Source organism: Pseudorca crassidens, chromosome 15, assembly GCF_039906515.1.
Source record: "Pseudorca crassidens isolate mPseCra1 chromosome 15, mPseCra1.hap1, whole genome shotgun sequence".
Classification (NCBI taxonomy): Eukaryota; Metazoa; Chordata; class Mammalia; order Artiodactyla; family Delphinidae; genus Pseudorca; species Pseudorca crassidens.
In genome coordinates, this window is record NC_090310.1 from 79046553 (window position 1) to 79064323 (window position 17771).

General features: G+C 47.7%; 1 protein-coding gene across 7 annotated transcripts in view; it reads right to left on the bottom strand.

Annotated features, from left to right (window-relative positions):
• The window catches only part of NFATC2 (nuclear factor of activated T cells 2), a 187654-nt gene that overhangs the window by 109650 nt on the left and 60233 nt on the right, over window positions 1–17771 (bottom strand). For 4 of the 7 annotated variants that reach the window (XM_067708470.1, XM_067708471.1, XM_067708468.1 and 1 more), the window contains exons 2-3: window positions 16181–17192; window positions 11672–11843 (exon numbers count right to left, since the gene is read on the bottom strand). In XM_067708470.1, the coding sequence (XP_067564571.1) occupies window positions 11672–11843; window positions 16181–17192 (1184 nt within the window). The remainder of the gene's footprint in view (window positions 1–11671; window positions 11844–16180; window positions 17193–17771) is intronic. The other 3 variants (XM_067708473.1, XM_067708472.1, XM_067708474.1) reach the window with 1 other exon arrangement.

Sequence of the window (17771 nt, forward strand, 5' to 3'; positions counted from 1 at the left end):
TGTCAGGAAAATAACCTGATACAGACTCAACTAAGGAAGGGGGGGCAGGAGCTGGGTACGACGAGCTTAAGTGTGCAAGCATGAGGAAAAGACTGAAAGGAAAACGCTGAAGCAATGACACTAGTTCTCTCCAGGTGACAAAGGGAGCTGTTTGGTTTCTTATATTTTTCTGTATTTTTTAAACAATGAATACATACTAAGACAAGAAAAATAACTGAATAAAATTTACATATATATGTATCTTATGCACAGATACACATATATAGTGTCTATATATATGCATGTGTATATTTACATATATATGTATGTTAATATATATATATAATCTATATATGCAAGTCTGTGTGTGTGTGTATATATATATATTATATATATATATACACATATACATCCACACAAACTTTTTCAAACCTGTGTCAGAATGTTCAGAATCAGCCACCCCTAGGCAGTGGGCCTGAGGACCATACACAGCAGGGGAAACAGTTTGGCCAAGGAGGCTGACAGCTGTGCTTTTAAATTCAGCTCCACCACGTGTGGGCTACATGACCCTGAGCGAGTCCTCTGACCTCATCCAGGGCACGTGTCAGTAAATTATGGGCACTCGTATCATCCTATCATCATTATCTAGCTCACGTCCATCCCAGCTCTGGGATGACAGCATGAAATCCAAACTTCCACGTGAGAACAAAGGCTCCCTTTTTTTATCCTAACAGGATGGTGCGGAGGAAAATAAACAATAACAAGAAAGAGTGACAACGCGCGTACATGGAGTGCTTGGTGCAAGCCAGGCCCTGTTCTAAGCACTTCCCCGTCTTAAGTCTTTTATCTTTACAAAGACCCTAGGAATTGTCCCCTCTGCTGAGTGGTGTGACCTTAAGCCTCAGTTTCCTCATCTGTAAATGGGGTTAATAATAGCACCATGACCTCCTGCAACTGGCACACAGGGGAAGCTTGGTCAGGGTCACTAGTGACCACGTGCTCCCCGGGGAAGGCACTCGACACCTCTGAGCCCCATTCACAGAGCAGGGGCAGCAAGCCTGCCTGAGCCAGTCCATGTGACGTGCTTGTCACATAGTAAGCGCTCGATAAACAGATGCAATTATGGGCAGAGTCAGCCCACAGTTTTCCAGGAAGCTCAGAACAAGCAGCTTTTACCTCCACGCTCTCTCCCAGGATCCAGAGAACGGCTCTGCTGCTCTCACAGAGGGAACAGGGCCCGTGTGAGAGCATCCCCTCTCTCCCGGGCCATGTTGGAGCTAGCAGGTACTTACAATCCACCTCTAGCAGATGCCTCCTGTCTCAACAGGACCAGAGACAGTCTTTGTTTCTCCCGGGGTCCCTCAGTGAAGAAAGTGAAGGCCATGATCGGACCTGGATGCCCAGCGCTGGGTCCAGGGCTCAAATCACACCACCAGCCGGGTGCTGCCCGAAGATGCTACAGAGGAGCCCTGTCCCATCTTACCCTCATGTTACGCCCCAGCTGGAGCCCTCTGTGCTGGGGCTTGAGGCAGAGCCGGCTGGGAGCAGGTGATGGACGACTGAATAGGTGCCTGGAAAGATGAGAAGCCAGAAGCTAAAAGCCAAAGTCAGGGCTCCAGTGCTTACTGGCCGCCTGACTTTAGGTAAGTGACATTAGCTTCCCCCCTGCCTCTTTATCCATCTGTACAAGGGGAATAATAGCACCCACTCACTGAGTGGTTGCAAGGATGAACTAGTATCACGTATATAACAAACGATGTGTAAATAAACAACTCTCAATGTGTAAATGAAGTACCCTAAGTTAGTCTCAGATGTGGTTAACTCAACCAGAAAAAACCTGAACAGGCACCAGGACCTAATCGTGGGCTATCAGAGCTTAAAATACCCCAGATCCATGTCAATCTTTCCCTCCCAACCAAAGAACATCAGCAGATTAAAAGACCACTTTGTGGGACTTCTCTGGTGGTCCGGTGGTTAAGACTTCGCCTTCCAATGCAGGGGTTGTGGGTTCGATCCCTGGTTGGGGAGCTAAGATCCCGCATGCCATGGGGCCAAAAAAACCAAAACGTAAAACAGAAGCAATATTGTAACAAATTCAATAAAGACTTTAAAAATAGTCCACATCAAAAAAATAAATAAATAAATAAATAGTCCACATCAACAACAACAAAAAATCTTAAAAAAAAAAAAAAAAGCCTACTTTGTACCCAAGATCACACGGGGCACTTTTGCTTAGAATCCTAACAACTCTTAACAAAACAAAACAAAAAATCTGAAAGATGTAGGTCTTTACTCTTTTCTAAGTGAAGAAACTGCAGGCCAGCCAGTTACCCAGAGTGCCAAAGCTAATGAATGCTAGGACGGCCTTGCTCCAAACAACCTGCTCTTTCTGCTACCAAAAGGCGGCACAGATTGATGGTTCAGTGTGGGCTCTGGCTTTAAACCTCCTATGTCCGAATCAAAGCCACCGCTCACCAGCTGGGTGACATCAGCCAAGTTGCTTAACCTCTCTGTGTCCCAATTTCCTTGTCTGTAAAATGAGAGTAATTCTACCACCTGCACTCCATAGCATCGCTGCAAAGATTAAGTAGGTCACTCTAAGGAAAGTACATGGTAGATGCTGGGTAAGTGTGCCTGTGTCATTGTTACATCACAGTGCCTGGCCAAAAATTTGTTTATAGAACAAATGAAGTTTCCTCTCTATGTTCCCACTGGTTGCCAGACACACTGAAGGCTCAGACTTAATCTCTCTTTTTGGAACAATTATTCCTTCAAGATTCTGGAAATTTTCTGTTTTCTGCTTACACTGGGGGCAGCGGGGGGCAATGTTTGACACTCATTCATGATCATTTATATTCTCATGTGAGCTGAAAGCACCTCTTGCTTCCCTCGGTGTGTTTCTGACACGCAGATGTGTTAGCACACGGCACCATCCAACCCTGCACTTCCTCATCCCTCCACACCTGTACCTGTGCAGGCTCCACCCCCCCAGACACCCTCTCTTCGGCACCTGGCTCACCCCTGGAGGCCAGCACCCGTCTCCACGCTTTTACAAGGCCTCCATGACCACTCCAGCCTCAGCCAAGGTCACACGCCAGGGCTACATCTGGCCCACAGATGCACTTGGTTTGGACTGTATTCTTTTTTTTTTTTTCCGGTACGCGGGCCTCTCACTGCTGTGGCCTCTCCCGTTGCGGAGCACAGGCTCCAGATGCGCAGGTTCAGCGGCCATGGCTCACGGGCCCAGCCGCTCCGCGGCATGTGGGATCTTCCCAGACAGAGGCATGAACCCGTGTCCCCTGCACTGGCAGGCGGACTCTCAGCCACTGCGCCACCAGGGAAGCCCTGGACTGTACTCTTTTAAAAGATGTTTTAATTAACGGCCAGTGTTATCATCAAGAGACTGGCATAGACAAAGAGAGCGTAGTGAGGCTGGGTCCTCCTCCGTAGTGAGGCTGGGTCAGCCTCAGCATCCCCTCCCCACCCCATCCTCACCTTTAAAGGAAAAGGCTGGGTCAAGCCAGCCCTAGATGTCTTCCCTCTGAAAACAGGAGCGTCTCAGTGTGACGGGCAGGGCTGCTCAACCCTGGGCACTCCGGCCTCCCCCAAGACTACAACCACCCACGTGCCTCCCGCCCATAACTGACCTCTCAAAAAATCCAGTTTGCTTGACTTTCAGAATATACCCAGAGTCCCACCATTTCTCATGCCCTCCACTCCCCAGTCCTGGTCCAGCCGCAGTCCTGTCTCGCCTGGACCACCGCAGCAGCTCCTAGCCCATCTCCGTGCTCCTTCCCCCAGCCCCCCGACGGCCTGTCCTCATCTGTAAGGCAGCCAGAGGGATCCTGCTGAAACCTAGGTCAGACCCGCTCTTCCTGGCTCCCACCTCCCTGCGAGTCCAAGGCCCAAGCGCGCCCATCCTCTTTCCTCTGGGCCTGCAGCCCCTCCTCCTCTGCCCTGACTCAGCCTGCCCTTCCCACGCAGGCCCCCTCTCTGCTCCCAGACCACACCCAGGGTGGCCCTGGCTGTCCAGGCCGCCGTGAGCACTCATCCCCAGAAACCCGGACCTTTTAGTCCTTCAGCTCCTCCTTGGTCCCAATGCTACCTTCTCAGGAAGGCCTAACTGACCACACCCAATTCCCCTCGCCCTGGCAGCCCTTCCCATAGTACTTATCACCTTCCAACTGTCCAGTACTACTGAACTTCCCTATTTATTAGATTTATTGTTTATCTCACTGCAGCCAGAACGTCAGCGCCACGGGGGCAGGAATTTCTGTCTGCTTTGTTCACGGCTGCATTCCCAGCACCTGGAAGAGTGCCGAGCACCTAGGAGGCGCTGGGTGAATAATTCGAACAAACGAATGAATGAGCAGAATGCACCCCCGATGACCTCAGAACACGTGCCCCCCCCTGAAGCTTGGGGATCACTGTTTCACTCTTCTCCTTTCCTTCTGCAGAAGGTCTCATCGAACCTCTGTAGTTCTAAGCAAACGCAGCAGCCGTGATCAAGACAAAGTAGCATCTGCAAGACCTGTTTCACGGAGCCAGGCTCACCGAGCACAAAGTTTTATTAGTCAGTGGAAGCCAACACGCCCAGCCAACGCCAGGGAAGCGCGGCTCCCCGTCACGACTCCAGTTTCGCCTGGTCAGGAGGAAACCCCATCTGGCTTCTTTCTCCCCTGTCTTAGATATAATTTAAAGTGAGTCGCAGAGAGTACAAACGCCAAAATCCAACAGGATGAAAATCACTGTCCCGTAATCTGTTTTACGAGATGAAAGCTCGGAGACTTTACTAGCCTCCTCCAGGATGGGAAGGCGGTACCCTGGACAGGTGCGCGCCGGCCCCCCACTCTTCTCTCTGCGAAGCTCATTACTGTTCCCCAGGATGAAATCGAGATCAGGTTTCTGCATCTGCAAGGAATTTCTCCTAAAGGAACTGCCCATGTTTTCGCCATATGTCTGAACATCTGTTTGAAAGAATCAGGAGTATTGTCTTTGGAGGTGTGTGCTGTGGTTAAACAATCTTAGATTTTGACTACTTTATAACGAAAAGGATGGCTTTCCAATCCTTCTGCCAGTTGCAAACACGTCCCAGAGAGTGGTAAGAATAACGTTTATTGAAAGCCCCGGCACAAAGATGGATGAGGAAAATAATGAAGTGTCCTCTACCGGGAATTTCTATGCAGGATTATGGTTAAAGGGTCTGGAAGCAGCCAGGGAAAGGATTAAATGACAGTGGCATTATACAGGCAACTCTCAGCTGGGGTATTATGAGATCCCATAAGCTGAAGAGCTACGGAAACGCTTAAAGCCCAACCTTGCAAAGCTGCCTTTGAATGGCAGTTCTGTCCACCAAAGGACCACTGCTTCCTGTCCTGACACAGAACGAGGAAATGATGGCAGGGTTCCACCAAAAGGCACGTGGCTCTTTCAAGGTGAATCAAGTGGTTCCCTTTCTCTGATCCCTACAGGTCAAAGTCACGTCAAAGAACTAAGATTCCCAGGCTCCTCAGAAAAAACCATAAGCTTGCTCTAGTCCCACGGGATTTAGAGCTTTATAGGAGAAATGTCCAGGGTCTGGCTGCGAACCGAGCTCCTTCCCTAACTGAACAATTCTTAGAAATCGTATAAACGTAGCCTCTCTCCTACCTCCCTTTCTACTGATAACCCTTAACGTAGCACAGTCCTTATTAACCCCCAGAGGCTATGAACTTGAGGATATTTGCCTTGAGCTAAATCTAACTCAAACTTTGATTTAGTAGCCAAAATATAAAAATCAGAAATTTCACAGCAAAATTCAGGTTCCTAGCTCCCCTTAATAAAAACTGTGAAACCTGGCAACTTTGGTTCCCACATGGCATAACCAAGGGGCGCTGAGTACCAGCTGCCTCCTTCAGATAAGGTACATACTGTGCTGTGCCCTACTCCCCACCACTCCCTATTGCTCCCTGCCTGGCCAAGGCAGTCATTTCCTTCCGTCGTCTGGCTCCCACGAGCGCTCAGTTTGTAATCTTGTTTCTGCAATCACTTCTTTGGTTCTCTCCTTAGTCCACTGCTTCTAGAGAGATGCAGCTTGTTCTTGAGGGTATGGGAAATAAATCCTTACAAGTGGATATGCACTAAGCCCTGTAGTGATGGCCTGAGCATTAGAAAGTCTAGGACTCTGCTTCTGAGCTCCAGACTCATATACCCAACTGCCTACTTGCCGTCATTGCTTGGACGCCCCACAAGCCCTTCCTAATTCCCTCACCCCAAACTGAACTCGTAATCTTCCCCTAGGAAAATGACTGCCTCCCCAGGTCTTCCCACGTGGCATATGACAACACCCTCTGCCCAGGCGCTCCTTCACACCCCCACACCTAAGCCAGCACCAAGTCCCGAAGCTCACACCTTGGAATCCATCCCCTCCTCTCCCAATGCCACCCTCCAGTCCTCACCGCCTTGACCTTCCAGCCGGCACTGCCACAGCCTATTAAATTCCCCTCCCTGCTTCCTCCCATAGAGAAGCCCACTCCTTAGAGGGAAGCCCAAGTGGTCCCAAAAATATTAAATTGGAATCATCTTCCTCCTCTGCTCAAAACTCAGCACTCCCTTCCCCTTGACCTGAAATAAAACCCAAGTTCCTCATCTTGGCTTATGAGTCCTGCCAACCATCACCCTCCAAGCTAAACTCAAGTGACACTGGCCCTCCTTCAGCTCCACAGACACACCAAGTTCTTCCCTGCCTCAGGACCTCCGTGTGTGCCGTGCCTTGTGCATGGAACGCTCTCCCACCACCACCAAAAGAGACAGAGACAGACAGAGGAAGGGCAACATTCCTTTCTTTGCTGGCTCAATCATCTGCTCCAGGCCCCAGTTGGTAAGTCACCTCCTCAGAGGGATCCTCTCTAAAGCAGGTCGACCAAGTAGTACTTTCCTGACGTGGTTTGTTTTGTCAAAGCACTTACCACCACCTCCCGCCCCAAGCTGTGAATCCAACAGATGAACTCCTCATCAGCTGTCACTTTCTACCTTGGAGTCCAGATGTCATCCCAGATGGCCCTCGTCTGGCCTCCCTGACACGCCCACATCTCAGCAACGGTCACACCAACCATCCTGGTCTACTTGGCATATCCAGTGCCCCTTGAACTACATCAGGGCAGGGACTGTGTCCATCTCACCCATCATTACATTACTGGCGCCTAGCACAGCACCTGGCACACAGCAAGCCCTTGAGAAAATGTTCACCGAATGAATGAGTCATGAGATCTGAAAAGCATTTAAGGTTTGGAACAAACTTTCTTCCAAGATCAAGTGACATTCAAGAGACAGGAAAGCAAAAAGAAAGAAAAACAGCTGAACACGGCATATGCTTAAGATATGAAATTTTACATGTAAAGAAAGAGAATGAAATGGTCATGTACTCATTTTATTTTCATATAAAGAGGAGCATAAAACCACTTGGCATGCAAAAAAAAAAGTGAAGTTTTATAGTGTGGCAAATAAAAAAGAGAAAGGTGAGGACGAATCATCGAGAGGGGAAAAGTGAGCCATGGTACAGTACAGAAATAGAAACAGATGGAGAGATAAGGAGAGAGACAGAGATCAAGAAAGAAACCAGCAGAAGCATCTAGGCAAGGTACAACACAGGGCTTCGCTGCTCTTCTGGGAATGAAAGGGCAACCCTCCAGATTTCGAAAGGGGTTTTCGCACCTACTTAAAGGTTAAGAGCCCTTGTCTTCTTAAAGTTCCCTCTTCTCTTCGTTTTTCAAAGAAGTTTTTAAAAAACTGACTTCCTATGTTAAAAATCAGGGGCTGGCACCTCTCGTTTCGAAGAGAACCCAATCTATTCAAATGATTTTTTTTAAAGACTTTGTGTCTTTTGAGGATATGGCTACAGATTTTTAAGTCATACGTTGAGTTTTCAAAGTTACGAACAAGAAGAGGGGCGGATCCTGGGGAGCTGTTGGAAGAAGGGGCGTGAACATCACATCAAGCACAGTGCAGTGGGCATCCTCGGAACTGCACGTCCAGCCCATTCCCTTCTCTGGAACTTTCCACGGCCCCAGCCCCTGATGAATGGGTGAGCAGAGCCTTGCACTGCACATGCCCTGACCTCTCTGGCCAAGCTAACTGGACCAGAGGGTGGCACCCTTCGCCCCGCCCAGGGCCAATTAGAATCTCCCTGAGGGTCCGGACTTGGGCTCCAACGAGCTGGTGAGGGGCTAGAACAGGGACCGCATAGAAAAGTGATAGGCAGGAGGGCCTGGTGGGCATTTCTCCACCAGGACTTCCCTGCCTGGTGAGAATGAGGCGGCAGGGAAAGCTGGTCTGCAGAGTGATGTGGAAGACGAGGAAAGTTGTATAACAGGCAAAGCCAGACACCTGAATCCAAATCCTGAGTCCACCATTCAAGAGCTATGATCTTGAACAAGTTCCCTGACATCTCCTTGACCTACTGTAACTGCTTCTTGGGGCTTTTTTGAGGATTAAATAAGTTAACACAGACGGCACTTGGAATAGGGTCTGACATGTGGTAAATGCTCACTAAGTGTTAACTATTATTAGCATCATCTTGCTGAACTGCAAGTTCATGACGGTGAGGGTTTCTGGCTGGTTCGTTCATACCACATCCCAGAATCTAGAACCATGCCTGGTACATAGCAGTGCTCAACCAACGTTTGTTGAATAATCAGAGAACAAAGATACCACATAGCCCCGAAAGGACAGACACCATGGACAGAGCCTCCTGAAGCTTCTCCTCGTTTCTTTCCTGCTTTTCCCATCTCAGGGTAAAAGCCAAACTCGCCCCCATGGCTACTCAGGCCCTGCCCGCTCGGGCCCCCTCCTCTCTCCCTCTGGCCCTTCACGGTCTGGTTCCACTGGCTTCCTCAAGGTCCGCTGACACAGTTTGCTTCCTTCTGCCTCTAAGCATTTGCACATACCGTTCCCTCTAGGCATCATCCTCCGCCCAAGTCTCTTCTTCAAGGAAATCTTACCAGGGAAATCCTCCCCCCTCTACACTGCCTCCTCCATTTCACACGCCTAGAGCCTCATGCATGTTTCCTTCCTGCCACTTGCCACAATTTGTAATTTTATCGGGTGCATGATTATTTAGTCAATAACTTTATACCCCCGAGATCATGAGCTCCATAGAGAAGCTAACCACCGCTTCTCTTTCAGTCTTCACTGTATCTCAGCATCGAGCACAGTATATGGCCAAAGGCAGGTGGTCAACAAATACTTGCAGAACGAACCCGCTTGTTGAATGGATTGACTGAGCAAAGAAATAAACCTCGGACTCATGACCATGAGTCCAGGTTCTTCTTGAGCCGAATCTCCTGACCCGATGATATGTTACCCCAGTAGCCTCTCCCTATAATCCCCTTTTTCTAATCTGCTCTGAATGAGTTTCTCTCTCTGTGACAACCAAAGGCTTTGACTCCAGCACACACTACCACCACCTCCAGGCCAAGAGGTTCCCATCCTAGAGCAGATAAGCCTTGATCGATAATGATATGAAGACTTTCTTTTCCAAAAATCAGTGTTCAAGCATGAGTAAATAGTACCAGACCAGCCCTACCACCCTAAACAACTATCAAATAGGACAAAAGTTGATAAGTCAATTGCTTTCAGGCACTAGACAGCAGGCAGCTTAAGACTGTGGTCCATGAGAGAAAGGAAACATAGAGGGTGAGCCCACGTTCACTGCAGCTCTCTGCCTGGAGACAGTTTCCCTCCCACGTGCAGGGAGTGGAGTTCAAGCAGAACACAGTGGGCCTGCTCAGTTGGGGAGACAGAGTTCAGAGTCCCAGGCTGGAGAAGCAGCTAGGATCTGTGGGTAAAGCATCGGAGAGGAGGAAGGTGCTAGGGGAGCTCCCCAAGTCCTTGGCCAAGGGCTGGGCTGTGTAAGCACAGGGAAAGAATGTGCAGAGTTTACCAGAGAGAGGCAGCTATGGGGTAAAAAGGGAAACAGAGAGACTAGAGGTTGAGCAGGCCTGGAGTATTGGAATTCCAGCCCACCAGAGAGGAGTGACCTCCCCACGAAGCATCCAAAAAGACTAGGCCTTAAGAGTAAGGTCATGCCTTAGAGTAAGGGCCACTTTAGACCTGCCCTAACATGGTCTAAAACCTAGCCTCAACTATATCCACAAAAGAAGGAATTTGATGGCTAACCCCATGAACCTGAAGGGCATGGGGAACACCTCAGGCTTTCCACAGGTCTACCTTAACAAAGGGTAAAATCAAGCCTATAAAAGGTCAATGTGATCAGCCAGTAACTGAACTACCTTTAGAGGAAGATAACAAAATCAAGAGTCCCTACAATGTCCAGTACATATCATCATCACAATGTCAGTACGGAGTCAACAATTACTAGACGTGCAAAGAAACAGTAAAATGTGACTGGTGGCAAATGAAAAGAAGCAACGAATGGAAACAAAATCCCCAAAAGGCTGTGATGTTAGATTTAGAAAAAGCAACTGCCGGGATTTGTAAGTTCCTAATATGATCATTAAAGTCCTTAACCAGGTATATACACTCAAAGCTACCTGTGCAGATTTTAGGGTTAGGGGTTTGCAGGTTTGTTTTTTGTCTGAATTGTTCTTATGTCATGGAGTTTCAGGGGACGCTCAAGAAGCTGCGTTTTTAACAACTACCCTAAAGGGTTTTGATGCACCATCAGATTCTTATCAAAGAATACTTTTACTTTAAGGCAAATTTAAAAGAGTTAAATTAATTTAAATGTATTAAAGGGCTGGGTAATTGAGTTGGTTGGTGGCCACCAGTCAGCAGTGCCTGGTTAACTAGACTATACAATCAAGAATATTTCAACTCAATATTTTGGAGGAAAAAAACAGTTCTCTACTTATTTTGAAAACAAAAATCTGAGGTTAAATCAAAAGCCACAGACATAAAAGATAATGATTGGGTTTCCCTGGTGGCGCAGTGGTTTAGAGTCTGCCTGCCGATGCAGGGGACACGGGTTCGTGCCCTGGTCCGGGAAGATCCCACGTGCCGCGGAGCGGCTGGGCCCGTGAGCCATGGCCGCTGAGCCTGCGTGTCCGGAGCCTGTGCTCCGCAACGGGAGAGGCCTCAACAGTGAGAGGCCTGCGTACCGCAAAAAAAAAAGATAATGATTAAGGAAAAACCAGGAGGAAATGCTCAGAGTATAATGTAAAGTGAAAAAAAATCAAAGTACAAACTACTATAACATCAAGTATACAAATGTACAGTGATAGACATTGCCACGTTCATGAATAGAAAAAAAGGCAACAGGAAATATATCAACATGCTAATAATAGTTATTTTAGGTATTTGACTCTGTGTAGTTTTAACTTTTCCCCACTTTTCAATATATTGATTTTCCTCAATGGACTCTCATCTGAAATTTAAACACAAAATGATGGCTTCAGAAACCTTCAGTACAAAAACCTCTGCAAAACTCTAGTGGTCTCTCAATCAGAAAGAGAAGAAAGAAGAAGCTTGAGCATGAATATCATTTCTATCCTTATCCAGCTCAGTAAGACTTTTGTCTATGGCTTTTGAGTAGCTGGATTAGCTTCTGATACTCAGTCTCAAATATCCCATCCCTCAGAGGAAAAGGAGGCTAAGACACATACCTCAACCTAAAAAGCACCAAGCAGTAGCTCAGCAGAAGTAAATCACCCGGTGATAAATGAGGACGCAAAAGGAAGAGAACTCAAGGCCATACCTGAACCACAGGGTGGCCGCCGGTCGGAGCTTTGACAGCCCCTCGGCTGCCTTCTGTCTCGTAGTGAGCTCGGTGATGTGGCTTGGGCTGCACCTCGATCCTCAGCTCATAGGAGCCTGACTGGTGGGAGAGTGGCCACTCAAGTGGTGGGAGGGATGCAGTCACTGGGATGCTGAAGGAGGAAACAGAATCAGTCATGTGTACAATAAATCATATCCCGTCAACCTGTACAATAAACATAAATGGTCCTTTTTCTGAAAATCATGTCCAACGGGCATATGAATAATGTTGGCTGTTGGGAGGCACACATTTCTCAGACATGATAGGTAGGGCTCTTCACAAGGTAGAGATCTTTTTCATTCTCTTTCTTTGTTTTCTCTTCCATCTTGATGAAGACAGAATGACTGACATCTCAGTTTATGAAGCTAAGTTCACGATATGATTGTTCTAGCACGTTCTGAACCACTGTAACTTCTTTTCCTCTGGAAATTTTGAAGAATATCACCTCTCACCTCTAAAGAACATCCCTTATCCAGGATGTTTTTCTTTTCCCAAGGAGTAAGTGTGGGAGAAGGAACACTGAAATAGAAATCAGGGGCCCCACTGTGTCACAAACTTGCCATGTGACATTAGGTATGCAACTTCATCTTTCTTATCCTTAGTATCCTGTAACCACAAATGGACTAGATGACATCTGAGAGTTTTTCTAGCTCTTATTTCTATGTCTGATGTCTCAATTAAAAGTAAATTTAGGGACAGGCCATTCCCAGTCACAATCATTACTTCTTGGGTCAAGTGTAGAACATCTCACCACAGAGAGGTGTCTGGTTTTGGTATGGATGAGCCAAACCACTCAGACTTCCTACAATTAAATGAGGAGTAAAGGTCAAGAGCATGACTGGAGTTACACACCCAAGTTCAAGTCCCAGCTCCACCTCTAACTACCTGTGTGACTTAGAGCAAATGCCTCTATCTCCCTAGGCCTTAGTCTCCTTCAACTGTGAAATGGGGATACTGAGATCATATAAAGAGCTTAAGCACAATAACTGCTCAATAAATATTAGCTATAATTATTTTTTCATGTAATATAGTGTATATTTCAAATAAATAGTTACTTCCTGTAGACAATCTGACTACAGTATTAACGGTATTGGATATGTACGCTTTGGCATCTGAATTTGTCAAATCTTTGAGGGCATGACATTAAGTTTCATTTTATTATACAGTCTCAACCCTACCCAGCACACACATCAGGTACTTGATATGAGGTTAGTATTAGGTCACTGAAGAGGTGAATGACGTCTTGACAATCTATCTAGACCATTCACTCAGAGTCCAAAAGAACCTAGAGACATTTTCCCAAGATCACAGAGCAAGACACAGCCAAGGCTCCAACTTAAGTCTCTTGACTCCCGGTCCAGTGCTCCTTCCACATCTCTACATTGTCTCTTATCTTATTCATTTCTTTAAAATAGGCCCAAGAAAATACCTCATTGATGGAATGAGTCTAGAGCAATGCCTGACATTTGCTAGGTCGTCAGTGAATATTCGGTGGGTGGGCGGACGAATGAATGGAAGGATAAATGGATGAGTGAACAAGCAGTTTTATTTCAAAGAACACCCGTATGTTCAAAGTAGCTTTGAAGTTACAAATGCATGGATTTGTGTCACTATGTCCTGATTTTTCACATGCAGGAGAAAACATTAATCTAATCAGGACAGTCTTTCCTGCTAAGCCCAAAACTGCTAGAAGCTAACATTATCAACTGGACTTAATTAAACATTTGCAGTGAGGCCAATTCTATCCCTTCTCTCTTACAGCAATTCCAAGGGGAGAGTGGAGGGGGGCAGCAGCCCCACAAATTCCATCAGTGCCAGAGCTGAACCTGAACATACAATCCAACTTACGATTCCACCCTCACTATGCAAGGAAATCTCCAGCCCTTCTTTATAACCACATTGCCTCCTGAAGCCCCTTTAACTCTGAAGTCTCAGGTGTCCAAAGTGCCTTTATTTCTACCTCAGTTACAGTTCCAAGATGCCTTCAAGCTTCTGTCTACATCCAAGGTGCCATATGTGTTAAATACTCTTATTCTCATGTATGCAAGTTAAAATTTTCTAAAGTTAGCAAAATAAGGCTCATGAAAAAAATCACTCCACCCTTGTATGAATCAAAACATTTAGTGAATAGAAGATTCAATGGAATATCCCTAAGTATCAACTTCTAATCTTGTGTGGTTCTGGAATAGGTGTTTGACAACCGAAATATAATCTTAAGACTCAGACCATTGGAGCCAGTCTGACATCCTGCATTTGAATTCCAGCCCCCTGCTGAGTTATCCACACTCCCTGGGATAACTATCATCGGGAGACTTCTCTGAATGCCCTATCTTCTCAATCGAATAGAAAATTCTTGCAAATATCTCACTGGCTGGCACAGATTGGCACTTGCTAGGGACTAAAGGACTCTAACTCAACAGAACCTCTCAGATCAAGCCACATAATGGAGAGGGAAAGATTTTATACACAATAAAGTCTCAGATAAATGCCTCACAATCGTATTTTATATTAATGATCCTCCTCACTCCCAAATAAGTCACGTTTTGGAGACGGATCAAGGAGTTGGCCGGAAATAACAAGGAGTCAGGAATCTCGAATTCTGATTTCCAACTTGGTCGTGAACTAGCTGGGTGCTGATGGGCATACCACTTCACCTCTCTGAGCCCCCGTTTCTCAACCTGCACCAGGCGTTGATCTCGATCAGCATTCCTAAGATGGCTGCAGGAAACTTTAGTCTCAGAACTCCGTGATCAGATGGCCTTTGAAACCACCGCACATTCTGTCCACAGCGGGGAGCGGCCCCTCCACAAAGGTATCTATTAAACTCTAGTAAACCCAGAAACTCCTTTCCTTAAGGGACTGACTGACCTATGAGGGCACTAGTGTTCTCAGAACCTGCTTTGGAGGAAACATCAGACCAGAAGCTCCATTCAGTCCATTTCGGTCGGGGTTGGGGGCAGGTGGGCGTGGGGAGGCCAGGCCCAGTGGACAGGACCCTAGGCTACTCTCAACCCCACATCAATCAAAACGGCTCTACATTACCTATTTTGGCATTCAACATTTTATTTGAAAAGAAGAGGCTTCCATTGGCTACAAGCAAATAACACTTTGAAAACCATTGGGATAACGGGAATAGCATAAAGCTTAGATTCTTCACCTAATAAAACAGATAAAATAATCTCTGCTCCTAATCTGTGTACCTCATTTTCCTTAGTATCAAAATGAAGATAAATATATAACCAGACCAGGTTTATGTGAGAATAACATGAAATAATCCAGAGAGAGTACTTAGAAGTGTGCCTGGCACACAGCTAGCATCCTGAAATGTTGGTGATTATTATTGTCGCTCTCATCACTCTAACAGCTAGTGGGGACTCAATCTCTTAGCACATGGCTCATCAGTGAGGAAGCAACAAAGTGCTTCCTCTATAAGGTTAAGATTCCCCAATAACAATAACAGCTGTCTCTCTCATGAGCTCTTACCTATGTAGGTTCTATGCTAAGAGTTTGATATATATTATCTCACCTAATCCTTAAAAAAACAAACTAACAAACAAAACATGTGGTAGGTACTATTATCATCCTCATCTCACAGGAAATGAACCAAGGCCCAGAAAGGTGCTCAGTGAGAATGAAGGTCCTGATTGATTAGCAATGTCTGCCCTGGGCACGGCATCAAAAAGGTGCTCAATGAGAAAGAGGGCCCTGCATGATTAGTGATGTCTGTTATGGGCACAGCAGGATGGCAGCAGCAGACATGCCCATGATCACACAGCCAGTGAGTGGCAGAGTCAGGACTCCGATCCATCCCTGGAGACCCCAAGCCTACATGCTGCTATTCATGCATCTCTTCAGCTTGCCAAGATTTTAAGCTCCCTGAGGATTATGGCTCCCACATTTTTTGAAGACCTCCATATCACTGATTGCAATACTGGGGCACATAGCAGATGCCAACAAACATCAATTCCTCTTATAATAAGACAGCAAATTCCACATGTTCAGGCTTGCTTTGAGCTTACTAGAATGTCAGCTCCACGAAGGCAGAATTTGTTTTCCCATTTTATTCACACTGTCTCCCCAACACCTGTAACAGTGCCTGGCACACAGTAGGTGTTTGATAAATACTTGTTAAATAAGCGAATGCATGAATGAGCTCAGTGTCTCATGAGCAATCACATGCATCCTATGACTGCATCCTCCTAACAACCACCCAGGAAGTCAGGGACACTTACACCCATTTTACAGACGGGAAAACTGCAGCTCAGAGTTTTGTTTTGTTTTGTTTTGTTTTCCCAGAGAATTTAACTTCCTTTTCAAGGTCTGGCAGCCAGTAAATGGAAAACCAGGATTTAAGACCAGTCTAGCCAACTCTGAATCCCATGCTCATAACCAGAAAACCTTCTCTTAAAACTGGACCATGGAATAAATCGTTTTCAAAGCCTGACTCACCTGCAGATGGGAATGGCGGGCACCAGCTGCTTGGGCCAAGTTGGTGGCACCAGTAAGATGGACTCGGGGGCTGAGTTCCTCCTCTCCTCCTGTTCGCAGGGCCCCAGGAACTCCACGGCTGGGTAGATGTGGCGGGGCAGGCCAGCCTTGGACGGGGCGCTGGACACCGGCGACGGGTCGGGGCTGGTCTTCCACATCTTGGGGGGGATCCCACAGGGTGAGTCGGCAGCGAGACTGTTCAGGGCATCCATGAGGACGGCAGAGCCAGCCGCGGGGGGGTACCCGGCAGGGGCGCCGTCGTCCCGGGGCTGCGGCGAGGGGCTCCGCGAGCGCTGGGGTGAGGCTCCGGGCAGCGGGGCAACCAAGGCCCCCGCGCACGAATGCCTCCGCTTGGTACCAGGCGACGAGGAGCGGGAGGCCGGACGGGGCACGGGCGAGTGGCGGCCCAGGCAGCTGTCCTCAGCGAGGCCGGTTCGAGGTGACATTATTGGCGAGGTTCTGGGGGAATAATGAGCAGGGATGTTTTGAAACTGGGGACACAGGTCGTCGGGCCCGCCGTTATTGGGCGAGACGCAGGGCGAGGTGTAAGGGGAGAAGGTGTCGGAAATGAAGCTGGCAGAGGAGCCGCTGCTAGCGGGGCTCAAGCAAAGCGGCTCGCGGTAGCCCTCGAAGCCGGGCACGGGCAGCGTGAACCTCGGGCTGGCGGCCACCCCCGGCAGGGGCGGCTGCTCGACCACGAGGCCAGTGTCTCTCATGCGGAAGGGCCCCCCTGACTGCATCAGTTCGTGGGATGGAGTGATCTCGATCCGAGGGCTCAGGCCCGAGGCCCCCGCTGGCTTGGCAGGGCACAGAAAGTTCTGGGGCCCTACCCTATCCGGCTCTCCCAACCGGTGCGGGGGCTCGCCAGAGAGACTGTCTAGGGGGCTGTATGGCTTGAGGCCATAGTCCAGGACATCATCGGGGTATGCGAGTCCGGAGGGTGGGCTGGCGACCTTATGTGCATTCGGTTCTTCTGGAAAGAGAAGGGGGGAGGGAGGGGTCTTTTTAAGCCTCTAAAACACAACTCCGGACGCAGAGCAATCCCAGATTGGGTTTGTCTCCTGTTATTATTATTATTTTTTTAATCCCCGCCACACCAAACCCGAGCTAGAAACTCCGTCCCTCACAGAAGGAAAGTGAGGCCACTTCATCCCAGATTCCTTGAACGGAGAGATCAAAGCGGAAGGATTTTAGTGCAGGTGCACGAGCACAGCTGGTCCAAGCCATGCAGCAGCAGCCGGAGACCTGCATGGCTGGCTGGGCTAACGGCTTCCAAACTTTTGTTTCAGTGAAACCCTTAAAAGAAATGTGATTTGATTTCACAATTCAGTTCACACCATCATGTTCACTGGCAACTGAAACAAAAGCTTCCCAAAACAATACTTACCCTGCTACGTATGATGCACTCTTATCTATCCTCCTGTCTGGGGTTATTTTGTTTAAATTCTGGTCATAACTCATTAAACAGATTTCCTGTCCCACCAGTGGGTCATGACCCACAGTTTGAAAAACACTGACCTAGGCCCATCTGCTCTTTCTACCTGTATGATAC